This window comes from Drosophila subobscura, chromosome U, assembly GCF_008121235.1.
Source record: "Drosophila subobscura isolate 14011-0131.10 chromosome U, UCBerk_Dsub_1.0, whole genome shotgun sequence".
NCBI classification, from domain to species: domain Eukaryota; kingdom Metazoa; phylum Arthropoda; class Insecta; order Diptera; family Drosophilidae; genus Drosophila; species Drosophila subobscura.
This window is the reverse complement of record NC_048534.1, coordinates 18,729,808-18,742,574: the sequence shown is the minus strand read 5'-3', so window position 1 is coordinate 18,742,574 and position 12,767 is coordinate 18,729,808. Positions and strand designations below refer to the sequence as shown.

Below are 12,767 nucleotides of genomic sequence, written 5' to 3'. Positions count from 1 at the left end.
GAGTGCTCGACTTTTCACAGCGAGGATTTCTACTTGATTATGGCTCGGAAGTGCTCGACCTCTCGCAGAGAGGTCAACAGAGATCGAACTATTCGCATTGTGATAGAGTGATCATACCAAACACACAGGATAACCACGAACAAATGGATATGGGAGATAACACATTGAATGAACCCTCTGAAATGCATGGCGACAAAAGTTTTTTGAATGCACAAATAGCTCTCATCGAAGAGAAATTCCAGCATGCCCGCTTCTTCAAATAAAAGGAAATCCGGAGGGAAAAGACAGCCAAAAACTGAACTCTTAGAAATTATAAACTTTTTGTTTGTTTTTTGTGCTTCTAGGAGTTGCAATTTCTAATTTCTTTCAGATTTAGGGCTAAATGGGTGTGGGCCCGCGGCTCTCTGCTTTGTGTCATTCGTCAGGAATGTGGCCAATCGGTTATGCTAACATTTGCCAGCAAATAGACGCATTATCTGGCTCTAAAATTAAACCTACTTTTAGCGGTGCTAGCAGGTGCTACGTCTCCATCTCCGACTAATAATAATTAACAACTGCGTCAAGCGCGCGCTCGATTGCTTCTGTGAATTCGCATTGCGGCACGATCTGTGGTGTTGTGACGTCATTGGGCGGGCAATCTCAGACGATTCCACATGCACGAAACACACGGAATTCTATTGATTTAATTACGGGAATTACACTAGGCTTATACCCTGTAATTTTTGAGAAGGAGTTGCAGGTGTGTGATGGGACAGCGAATTGCTTGAAGCTCTCATGGAAACCAAACCTCTCCACGTGCTCCCCTCCATCTACAGGGTATCTGGTTAACACTCCCTGTAAATGCGTTTAAAACGCAGCATGACATGCACAGAAAACTTCAACAGCGCACAACAACAACAAAAAGTATACAAAAATCCGAACAAAATAAATTGAATGTTTCTGGTCAATTGATTTTGGTCAACTTTAAAGCCGAGCTCCGCTCGTTGCCGACAATCAACAAGTGGCATGTGGCATGGGGCCGAACGAATGAGGCTGCATGCGAGAGAGAGAGAGAGAGAGAGGCAAAGCTAGAGCCGACCTCTTGGGCTCAAATTGCAAATGCAAATTGCAAATTTTTGTGGTCATTGTTAAGTAAAGGCCATAAATAGGCACACGGCTACAACAACGACAAAAGCAACAAGTTATTGTCAACTTTTGGCATGCAAAATCAGCTAAAAACGCAAATACAAAGACAAAACAAAATCCGTCAAAAGGCAAAACAAAGCCACAGACTAGAGAAAAAACAGCACAAAACCGAAAGTCAAGAGATCGAAAACGCACACAAAACGGGCGTCAAATGGGCGTTCAAACTAGAGACAGAGAAACAAGAGCTGAAAAATAGAGCAAGAGTGAGAGAGAGGATAGACCAAAAGCTCAAGAGACGAGTGAGGAATGATACAGCATGATTGAGCATCTTTCAGTCTTCGTTTTCTTGCCTGTCACTCGTTGCATATGAAATTGCTATGCAAAAATCTTTTGCGCTTTTTATACTCTTTGAGAACGCAGGGTATAATAATTTTAGACTAATTTTGGTAGTGCTAAAAGAGAGCAAGACAATTATGACTCATATTTATCAGGTGTTCATTCTCTTCGTTACACTCTTCTCTGAGTACACTTTCTTACACCTCATGCGAATCTCTAAAACCAACACCTGAAGTGCATTCAAAATTCGTTCACTCAAACCCCATCTGTCATGCACATTTTTCTCTTTTCAGAATTGGCACTGATGCATTTGCCAGAAGAGATAAGGAGAGAGGGAGAGACAGAGACCAGAACGAGAATGAGAATAATTTGCTGCCTTCGCCTGGCACTTTCAGTTTTTATTGTGGATGAAGTCGCCGCCTGCTGGCTGCTGCATCTCTGTGTGGATCTGTGTGGATCTCTTGGGGCCAGTTTATCTTTCTTCTTTTTTTTGTTCTTTGGGGCTTGGCTGCCGCCTGCTAATTGATTTCAATTATGCAATTGCTGTCTTTCCTTTCTGTTTTCTGGCTTTTATCGTGTGCCTGGCATCGACTCAAGCTTCCAGCAGCAGATGTTGGTGTCTGTTGATGTCTGATCCTCCTGCTGTCTGCTGTCATAGTCTTGGCTTTTGCTCCAACTCTTACGAGGTTTGTCTGCGATCATCTAATAACCGCCTGCCTGCCTGCCTGCCATCTCTCTTCTTCTGGCCATATAATCAAGATAATTGTCAGAGAACGAGATGAAGACGAAGCGGAGTTCAGACTGTCGCTAAATGCTGACTTCGCAACGAAGTCTTTTCTGCCATCAGCAGCTTCCATCGATGGAGACGCCTTCTCTTCAAGATGATTTGGATTTTATCGAGATCTATATACGCGATGAGCTTTCGTTTTGCATGCACTTCAAAAAGGGAGAATCCATCTATTGGAATCTATTAAGCAATAGAGATATTATGGATCTTCTTCTGCGGAACAGGCTGAGGGAATCTACTGCACTACGCGCCATTCGTGTAGGCATTTTGGGAATGCAACCGACTCAAGAACGATCTGTTTACACAAGTACTGACACACTTTTCGACTTCACTTGCTCTGGGAATTTCCCAAGGGAAATTTCCAATAAGAAAACTGTTTGCGTGTGTTTATTTTCTGTAAAGTTTACGGAATGCAATGCATAAACAAATGCATAAGGAAGTTTTTATGCTTCAAATACTCAGCAGTTGCACTCTTTTGCCTTGATTAAATCTAATTATTGTTGTATAAAACATTCCATCGATACCCTCTTTTATTTTATACGATTCATGTGGGGAACACCCGCAAGCATTCTCATACCATGAATACGATTTCTTGTTTGATATTTACCTTCTTTGGCCTTGGAACTGGTCAGACTGTGACCGATGTGATTCCAAAAGTTGAGGCGGCACCCGAACACCTTCATTTCCTTGACGCGCTCCTTCATGTTGCCAATCACGCTCGTTTCGGCCAGACTCACGCAGGGAATCATTTGTGGAAGCCAACAGAACACAAGCAACAAACACAGCTAGCGCTTTTCACGCTACTTTTTGACCAGTGATCTGTCTTTTCCGGGCTTCAACTCTTTTTCTATTTCAATTGGAACTTCAATTGGCAGGGAAGGGAAGGGGAAGAAACAAATTTGTTTAGAGATTGACCGAGTCGTGATTTGTTGGATTGTTGCAAGAGCAGTTTGTAGTCGAGTTCGAAGCGAGGTTTTCGTAGTTTTTTTTTTAGATTTTCTAGATTTATTTTTTGCACTAATTCGAGTCACACACTAAGAGAGATAGATACGTATCCGTAAGATAACTTTGAGACTTAATGAGCTGCTGCTGCTTCTGCTCAAGTACATTTGCCTTTGCGGAAGCACGAGGCTAAAAACTTATTTAAGAGCCCATCATAGATTTAATTGCCACACGAAAAAAACAACAATCAATCAAGCGAAAACCCCAAAAAATTGATTCCTGTTTTGATCAGAGAATATCAAGTGCTTTGCTGCTAACGAAACGCACTGTTTGAATGGATGTTTACACACTGTCATAAATCAAAAGAATATTAATGTCTTTAATGTCGCAAAAAAAAAACGTGTCTTGTTTGTGGAATAATTCGCAGAATAATTCCCTTTTAAATGATGTTTTGCCATGGAACAAAAAAAAACTGCTTGCAAAAATGAGTTTCGATTGCAGCATTGATGAGCCGGCTGCTGCTGTTGTTGCAACAAAAATGCTAATCGATGATGAAGCTGCAACCAAAGTCGGTTGAGGTTAACGTTAAACCCCCCTCAATCATTATCTTCAATCATCTGCTTCATTGATTTTTTCTGCTATTGTAATTGTTCAAAGAAGCTAATGGTTGCACCAAGATATTGATTTATGATGAAGAGAAGACATTGAACTAAATATAACAAAATTTTCATTCATTTTCATTTGGGTTTTCAAATATAATTAGAAGAGGAATCGTACGAGTATTTATGAGTGCTTGAAGTACATTTACTCCATCATAGGTAGCTCCAGCTGCGAACAAACCTTGAAACGCACCTTAGAAAAAAAAAACCCAAACAAACAGTCAATAATCTCTATGGCAGCCAGCACCCGTGGGCAGTGAGAAGAGACCTCTAGGCGCAATCGCAGTTCATTGAGCCACACTGTACAGGGGCGTTCGTCTCATTTTGGTAGCAACTGTTGGCAGAGGCAGCAGTCAGCAGTCACCGTACTGTAATTAACATCAATTCCAAAGACGAAAATCTAATGAACTTTCAAAATGATTAACGACAATCTGGCTTTTGCTTGAAATTACGCAAAAATAGGCGAGGCATTTAGGTTTTATTTACAATCGAGCAATTGGGAGCAGCAGCCAGCTTCAAACGGAAATATCAGGTGCGAATTGTGGCGAGGAGAAAAATGTGAGTTGGATTTTATGTGGGTTTTTCTTGTGGTTAAATTCTTCTTTTACTTGCAAGTTTCTAGAATTGTTGTCTTAAAACTTTTCTTTATGGGCCGTAAAATATCTGCATAAATCGCAAATGACCTTGCCTGACCCTTCAACGGGAGATGAAAGATGATGCGAGCGCGATCCACGCCTGGAGGGGATCGAAAGGAAAGCTGCCAAAAAAGTACAAAAATGAAAAAGAAGTCAAGCCCCGTTCAGGGCGTGGCGGTGGCAAAGTGAAAGAAAGCGCAACCGCTTTGACCTGATTCCGAAAGAGGTAAATGTAAGGCCCAGTGAAAGAGACAACAGCGGGAGCTGAAGAGAGGGAAGTGGGAGAAGCGTGAACAAAGCAAATCCGCCAAATAAATTAAAGCGGTCAAGCAGCAGCAGAAGAATTGCTGAAAGGGAAGAGGCGGGCAGAGGAGAAGTGTGCAAAGCAGTGTGTCCCCTCAAGGGAAAGAGAAGTAACAGCAGCAGTAAAGCAGTGCAAAAGTAACGGAAGAATGATCATTCAAAGCTGTAGTTAAGCAGTTATTGAAGGAACATAGGAACAGCAAAACAGTGCATAAAGGGAAGAGAAAGATAAGAGCTTTCGCTTGTCATGTTTTCTTCTCTCGCTCTCTCGTGTTTCGCTTCTTCTTTTCGGTTAGGTTATTTGGGTTAAGAAATCTTTCGAGAAATGAAATGGCACGTAGCTGACCTTGACCCGCTCTCTGTGCGGTGCGGCGGTGTGCCCCAAACAACAACCATAAAAATGCAATTTTTATGACCAACAACGGGAGAGCCGCCGCTGCTGCAGCAGCCGCCGCAATTGAATCTTTTTTTCGCCGAGTCAATTTACTTTTTGGCAAATTGCTAACGGTACCGAAAAGCCAAGTGCAAAGGGGCTGGACAGGGGAAGAGGAATGGGATGGAGGGACTTTTGCAATACGCAAAAGAGTGCGCCGACTGCCAACCAGTTTGAAAAATAAAACAGCAACAAGAAATAGAGAGAGAGAGAGAACGATCGGTAAAACTTGTTTCGAATTTGCAACCTTCGAAGAGGCAACCTTTTTTGTCGTTTTTGCTGGTTGCAACAACCGTTAGGCACACAGGATCCTATGGATCGATTCTGTCGAGCCACACAAGTGGTTTGGCCTGTTCACCGGGATAGAGGAGAGTTCTCCTGCTCCTCTACCGATAATTAACATGGATAATGGATAACACGCTCTTGGGTACCTGCCACACACACATAAAAACCCACACACACACCTCTGCCTCTCTTAAGTACTTCCCATTTTGTACACAATTTTACTGTTTGCTCATTTGTTAGGATCTTCTTTTTTTGTTGTTTTTTTTTTAAGTTGAGTTTTCTTCTACACTGTGAAAGAGGGTTTCCTAGAAGTTCCTAAAAAATTCCATTTAGGCTGTTAGAAAAATTGTAACAACAAATTCTAGCCTCACATTTATGCCCCAAATTGTATTCCATAACTATTCAACCTCTCAAGCCCCTCCCCTTTTCAAAGCTTAAGTTACATATTTTTCTTCAGTGTATCTTCAGTTTTCATACGTTTACAGATCCCAATCTGTATACCAGGAATGAAACACTGGATGGGTACAACACACAAAAAATTAACTGCTTTAATCGTCGGCCATCAAAATATTTGTAATCCAAAAACATTTATGACTCCGCACGGCCGGTAGTTATATCTTCGTACACTTTACAGAGTTACCAAATTTAATGTTCCTCTTCTCTCACCATATGTGAGATTTTTATGACCATCTTTCCCTATCTCTGCCCTCTCATTTCTTACTCTTTTGTTCTTCGGATGTTACTCAGTTATTTCTCAGTTTTTTTTTAATGACAACTTTAAGCTACCTTTTAATGGGGTTTTGGTTTGTTATTTTTATTAGTTTTTATGGGGGTCGAATCCCTCCCGGGAGAAAATAAAGCTTGTGTCTATATAAACAAAAGATTTAGACAGCTTGACTGTAAGCCAGAGTCGCCGAGCGAACATGAGAGTGGAGCTCTTGAATTGATTTCTATTGAAATTTGAAACGGAACTTTTTAATGGCCCTGGGAGCCACACAAAAGCCACAAAACGACAGCGATAAGAGGCCACCTGATAAGACGGAGAAATGTGTGATGGAAAGGGGAAAAGTAAAGTGCAATGTTGGGAAATATTGTAAATGGGGTTGACAGCGGTGACACATGCATATGCCCCCGATTGCTGGAGGCAACGTCTAGAAAATGTTGCAAGATGTACAAAACCCACAGTCAACTCATTGTTTTCTATCAACAAAAATATTGCGACATAGAGAAAACCAAGTGGATAAAAGCATTCGAGTTCTATAATCCGTGTTGATCTTAGGGAATTTTCAGAGATTATAAACTTTCAATGGCTAACAATTAAGAAACAAAATGGGGAAATCTGAGAAATTATTATTATTATAATAGAAATCTAGAATAATTCCTAAATCAAATCAAATATCAAAGAAAATTGAGCTAAAATGCAATTTAAATAATTTTTCATGAGAATATCTCAAAGGCAAGCAATTTTCTTCTAGGAAATGGTATTTAAAAAAAAAACCTAAGAACTAAAACCTACTATCTGTCGACTAATGACGAAATGAAACGATGAAAAATTATGCAAAACTCTTCTAAGAATTTTAGCCCAAGCAATTTGTGGAACTTTTCGACTTTTGAGAAATTTGGACCAAGAAAATTATAAAATATTCAACCAAAAACTAAAGGAAACACTTCAATCATACAATGAACAATAAAAAATCACCTAAAAGCGTATGAAGATTGATATGTACTTCCTTTATGGCTACCACACCCACATATACTTCTGCCAACAATACAACACAACACTCATCCATCCATCCATCGGTCAACCTCAACACAAGAAACTCGAGAGTCAAGAGTGTTATTCCATAGGTTTTTCAGAGCTGTTTGGTTGGTTTGGTCGGTGGGTTACGTGATAAGCAGGCTTAAGCATTTACCATGAACGTGCTGCTGGCTTTGCCCCTCGCCGCTGAGAGCCAAAAACAAATGACAAAGAAAAAACATAAAACCAAACAGCAAACTGACAAACCGACAAATGAAATTCTGGCTAAAGCGCAAAGTGACCTAAACCCGACGAAAAATGCATACACACAATTCAATTCGTAATCAAATGAAATTCGAAAAGCAAATAAACGAAAACGGAAAACAGAAACCCAAATGCAGAGGCAGAGGCAGACGCAGAACAAAGATATCTTCTAAGGATCTCATCGGTCTATCCACAAGAAGAATAATATTGAATTACACAACGAAAACACAGAGAGAAACCGAAAAACAGATCCGTTTACTGAGGATCTCAGCTACCTGCTGTTGTAGAACCTTCCCTTGGCTTAGTTCTTAGACCATAAAACGACTTTGAAATTGAAGGTTCGTTAGGAGTCGGAGGAGAGGCGCCCTTAAGGGTTCGCTAATTGGTTTCGTGTGAGCAAGAAGATGCCAAAGGTAAATACAAATAGAATTAGAGAGGGACAGAAGGCAATGATAATGTCTAGGGAGATCTATCACTTATACACGTGCCCTAATACAATGATGCCATCAAGAAATTAACATTCCATGTTTAATTCTTTGTTTAGTTTTTTCATCATTGTACAATTAGATACCTTTCTAATCAATTTTGGTACAAAGTATCTAAATGAAAGTTAGAACTTTCTTTCAAATTTATTATGTTCTAAATTCATACACATATTCCCTATCTCGATTAATTCTGTCCCCAAAATCCGCAAGTAAAAGTCTCTAACTTTCATTAATTTCCTTGACTCTTTCATCATTTTTTTTGTAAATATTTTATGAGAAGAAAGCAACCATCGCTTATAGAGATCAATCGCTCGACACGTGCCTAGGCCAACGTTTCCATCAAATAACAATTTATTCATGCCATTGACTTATTCCAACAATTCAAACACAATAGACGAACATAAACCATAAAATACCATTTGAAAGTCTCCTCTCACCATAGAAAAGTTCTCATGGAAAGTAGATTTTTGTTTTTGTTTTTTCGACAAGTTAATTAACTACAAAATATAATGAATATTTTTTGTGAGGAAGAAACGTGAAGGGAGGCTGTTAGAAAATGCGCAAAAGATAAGCAGCAGCAGCGGCAGAAAAAAGCAGAAAAACTGCTGTGGCATGGCCGAAAAAATAATAAAAAACACAGAAAAAAAAAGAAACAAGTTAAACAACTTTACTTAACGGCTGACAGATAGACGCGAGAGTTGCCAGATCGTTTCGAGTAAATGATATATGGGATGGATGGATGGCATGGGATGGGATGGTATATCTCTCTTTGTGTGTGTCTCGTCTCGCTCTTTAAGTCGTGACATAAGCAACTTTTACTGTTAGAAATGAATCTTTTTGGATGAGCTTCTCCGCTCTCCTTCCTATATTGTGCTCTCGCTTCAGCCCGACTTTAAACTGCTTGCAAATAAAATACACCTCCTCTTTCTATATATTTACATTTTTGTTGTAGTTTTACTTATTCGTTGGTTTACACTTGGATATTTTTAGGAGAGGGTTATAGCCCTTCTGCCACTTATTGAAACTTCACTTTGCTTTGAACATTTACATTTTGTTGCCGCCGCACGTTTTGCCCATAAACACAATTTTATTATTTTTTGTGTGCCTTTTTTTCGCTATTATATTACGATAATTATTTAAATATATTATTTCCACTTAAATGACTTGAAGATTTTGTCGTATGTCAAATCGTTGGAGAGAATAATCATCTAAACATTTCGGGGATTATTTTGCTAGTTTTGTGTTGAATAATGGCACACGCGACACACAGACGACGGAGCAGAACAACAAATGGAATCGAATCGAAAATCGGATCGTATCGTATCGGGAATTTGAACGATACGCGTTCCTTGTTGCACACTCGAAAACGACTCTGAAGCAACTGAAAACTCTTAAAACTGAACAAAACTAAAGACTGAAATATCGTAGTACGACGCAGGCGTCCGAGCGATCAGCGCTGGCTGCCTCAAGAAGTTGTTGATGGGAGCGAAAGAGTCGGCATGGCAAACGATCGCGGAAGAGAGAGAAACAAGTTGAGAGAGAGCAGCTGTTTGTTCGCTGAGTTTTTAAAAGAGGTGAGGCTTGACTGCTTTTTGATCAAACTCATTTAGTATTCTTGGATTACTACAAAAATGTGTTTATATTAAAGACTAGCTGGATTTAAGATATGTATGCAGCCTCATAAAACCGCATTTAGCGACAGGCCAACGCACAATGTACAATTTGTAGTCCCTTTCACTCTATTTTTGGGTAAGCGAGTGAGATATCTGCTTACTCCCCTCACCTTTTATTCATTTACCTTTGCTGTTGACTTAAGCTCGATTTGTGGGGGACGGCGAGAGACGCACATGAGAGAGAGAGCAGGCAGCATTGCCTTCAATGAGAGAGAGCCCCCCACCACCAACAACAACAAAAATAACTGCATGCAGTCTGTGGGGAGCGGAGTCGTAAAACAGCACAAGAAAAATAAAAGAGAGGAACAGAGAGCACCAGAGAGGAGAGCAGCAACAGCAAAGTGTGGAAGAATAACCAAGTGCATGTTTGTGGTGTTGGTGCTGACTGCAGCCTAAGCAAAATCAATGAGCACTTGTGCACTTTTGCCTCTCTCTCTCCCTCTGCCCCCTCTCTTACAATTACAGTTAGAATCGCTTCAAAATTAGTTGAACAAAGCAGAGTGGCGGGGAAGAATAAGAGGGAAAGGGAGTTAGCAGAGCCAAAGAGCGCGGGTTAGTTAATAAGTTTTTTTTTCGTCTTCTCCATTTCGTCAAATAAAGTTCTAAAGCCTAAAGCAGGAGGAAGTGCGCTCAGCGAGGCAAGATTTGTGTTGTTGTTTTTTTTTTTTTGGGCAAGGCAGCACACATGAAAAGAGATGAAGAAGCGAGAGGAGGGAAAAGAGAATACATGGGTAGAATGCATGGGAGTGCAAGGGAGATGGCTGGCAGGAGAGAGTGTAAGTTGGAAGAAAGAGATGGAAATGGAAGTGGAGATGGAGTGGCGGCGGTGCACTATGGTCCAGACGACCACTTTTCTTGGCCAAAAGGCAATTTTTAAAAGTTAAAACCAAGACGTGGTTTTTGGCGCTCTGCATTAGAAAAAGAGTGACCATCAAAGTTGCGTACCAAAAATTTGCATAGATGGCGCCACCTTCGCAAAATCAGCTGTGAAACCCAGCGGTCATTATTGCACAGCACGTGCAGTGAAAAAGTACCAATTTTATTGCTGTTTTAAATGTCTCATAAATTGAAAAACACGATTAACTGATCCAATTTTTTGGATGCATTTTATTCAGTAGGGTTTTTACTACGTGTTTTGTAATGTGAACGGTATCTAGTAGTTGGCGATGTCTTCGTAATTTTATGTCAAAGTGAGGCCTTCAATATGTGTCAGTTCGTAGTAAAGACTAATTTTTGAGAAGGTTTTTTTAATAGAGTGTCACCTAGTCCCACCTTGAAACCTATTGTGTGTCGTAGACCAATAAATGATTGTTAAAATGTATATAGTCACAAATGCCACATTTGACCACAACTCTAACAATTTGCATTTATAGATCATAACCTCAAATGAGAATTTTCAATGTTTTTTGCCCTTTGGAACACAATGAAGAAGAAAATTGTGAAGTAGGGTACCATTTTGCATTGCATTTAAGCCACAGTACTAATCACTAGCTATTTTGGAGGGCTAGAGTGGAGCCAGTGTAATATTGTTTTATAATGAAAACTTATAATGAAACATGCTCTGTTTGAGAAAAAAAATGCGATTATCTTAGATTTTTAAGTTGTTTTAATTCGTGCTACGACTTTTTTTATAGAATCTTGATCTGCTAAACATATTCCCATCCTTTTTTTGCTTCTAACATTTTGAGAAAAAAAATTAAAAACCGATTTTTCCTTAAAAAAAGGAGCTGCCACGCCCATTTTTTCAAAAAACCTTCCTCTTCATATTCTTAACTTATATCAAAAGACTAAATCAAAAAATCTTGTTCGGTTCGCGAGTTATTCAATTTGGCCAAGAAAAGTGGTCATCTGGACCATAGTGCGGTGGCAGCAGCACTGGGGGCAAAGATTGGGGCATGAGGCAAACAAAGATGTGGCAAGACTGCTGGCTGGCTGCATCTTTTGGCTGCCGGCCAAAATGGAGTTGCAATCAAGACAAAGACAGACAGTGCGAGAGAAAGAGAGATGGAATAAGAAAGAGCAATAGAGAGAGATGGTAGACGACGACAGGCAGCGACGGCTAATATCAATTATAAGACACAAATTAGGAAAACATTTTGGAAGCAACACGGAAAAAACAACCCACTCCCCACTGCAACAACAAAAACACAGACAAAGAATTTAAAATGAAATGAAGAAAAGAAAAGCTTTGATAAGGTAAGGGTACAAAAATCAATATGAAAAAATTGTTCCAAAAATATTGAAACTCTCAATAGATAATAAATACAGGAAGTTATTCCTTCCTTTGGTAAACAGAATTCTTCAAAGCAAACCCAGAACTGTGTAGAAATTAGTTTGGTGAAGCCAACTGCAATGTAAGTTCCCCTTGGGCAGATGGATCTCTAGGAAAAAGCTCTTCCCTTGCAACTCTTTTCCATTTCCTAATTATTTCTATTCAATCCGCTCTTTAGAAGATCTTTCTTTACCTAATCAATCAACTCGCAATAAACAGGATCCAGAACCAGTTGCCAAAACGTTTGAAGGCCTTTAATCAATTGCCAAAGCAAAACCAAACCTGTCCAGAATTGATAGAAATTCTTTCATAATTTCCTTTTCTTTCATAGATTAACATAACAAACTCTTCTTGTGTTTTTTTTTTGTTCTATTCCGATTATTTGAAACTCAAACACTTGTCAAACAAAATTAATTGGTTAAAGCATTTAGTTTTTTGGGATACCAATAACAATATATAGCCAAAAATAATTATTGCGTGGTTCTTTGAGTGAACAAAAGAAACCACAAGAACCAAAAAAGAAAGAAGCCAGAAGGTAGAAGGTAGACAGGGTTCAAACCTTTCGAAAAAGCTTGCTGCTGCTGCTGCCTGCCTCCGATTTCCCACGTTTAGAACGAATCACAACAGAACGCATCATTAATCATGGCAACAGGGCAGCGGCAGTGGCAGCGGCAGCATCAGCAGGATGGATGGATGGGGCTGACCGAGCGGGGGGTACAAAAAAAAAAAAAACCAACGCGAGGCGGCCTAAAACTTACTCTTTTTATTTATTTTTTTGTTGTATTTTGAACCAGAGAAACCAGCCGCCAAAAGCAGATCCCAACAGCAGC

At 39.8% G+C, this 12,767-nt stretch overlaps 1 protein-coding gene across 2 annotated transcripts in view; it reads right to left on the bottom strand.

The window, feature by feature from the left end:
- Window positions 1-12,767, bottom strand: part of LOC117902789 (tyrosine-protein kinase Btk29A) — a 49,988-nt gene that overhangs the window by 13,097 nt on the left and 24,124 nt on the right. Inside the window, exons 1-2 of one of the 2 annotated variants that reach the window (XM_034814395.1) lie at window positions 8,932-9,378; window positions 2,856-3,110 (exon numbers count right to left, since the gene is read on the bottom strand). The exons of the other annotated variant lie outside the window; for it this stretch is intronic. Of the exons in view, the coding sequence (XP_034670286.1) occupies window positions 2,856-2,997 (142 nt within the window). The 5' untranslated portion in view covers window positions 2,998-3,110; window positions 8,932-9,378. Of the gene's footprint in view, window positions 1-2,855; window positions 3,111-8,931; window positions 9,379-12,767 lie in introns of those variants that run through there. 2 annotated transcript variants of the gene reach the window in all.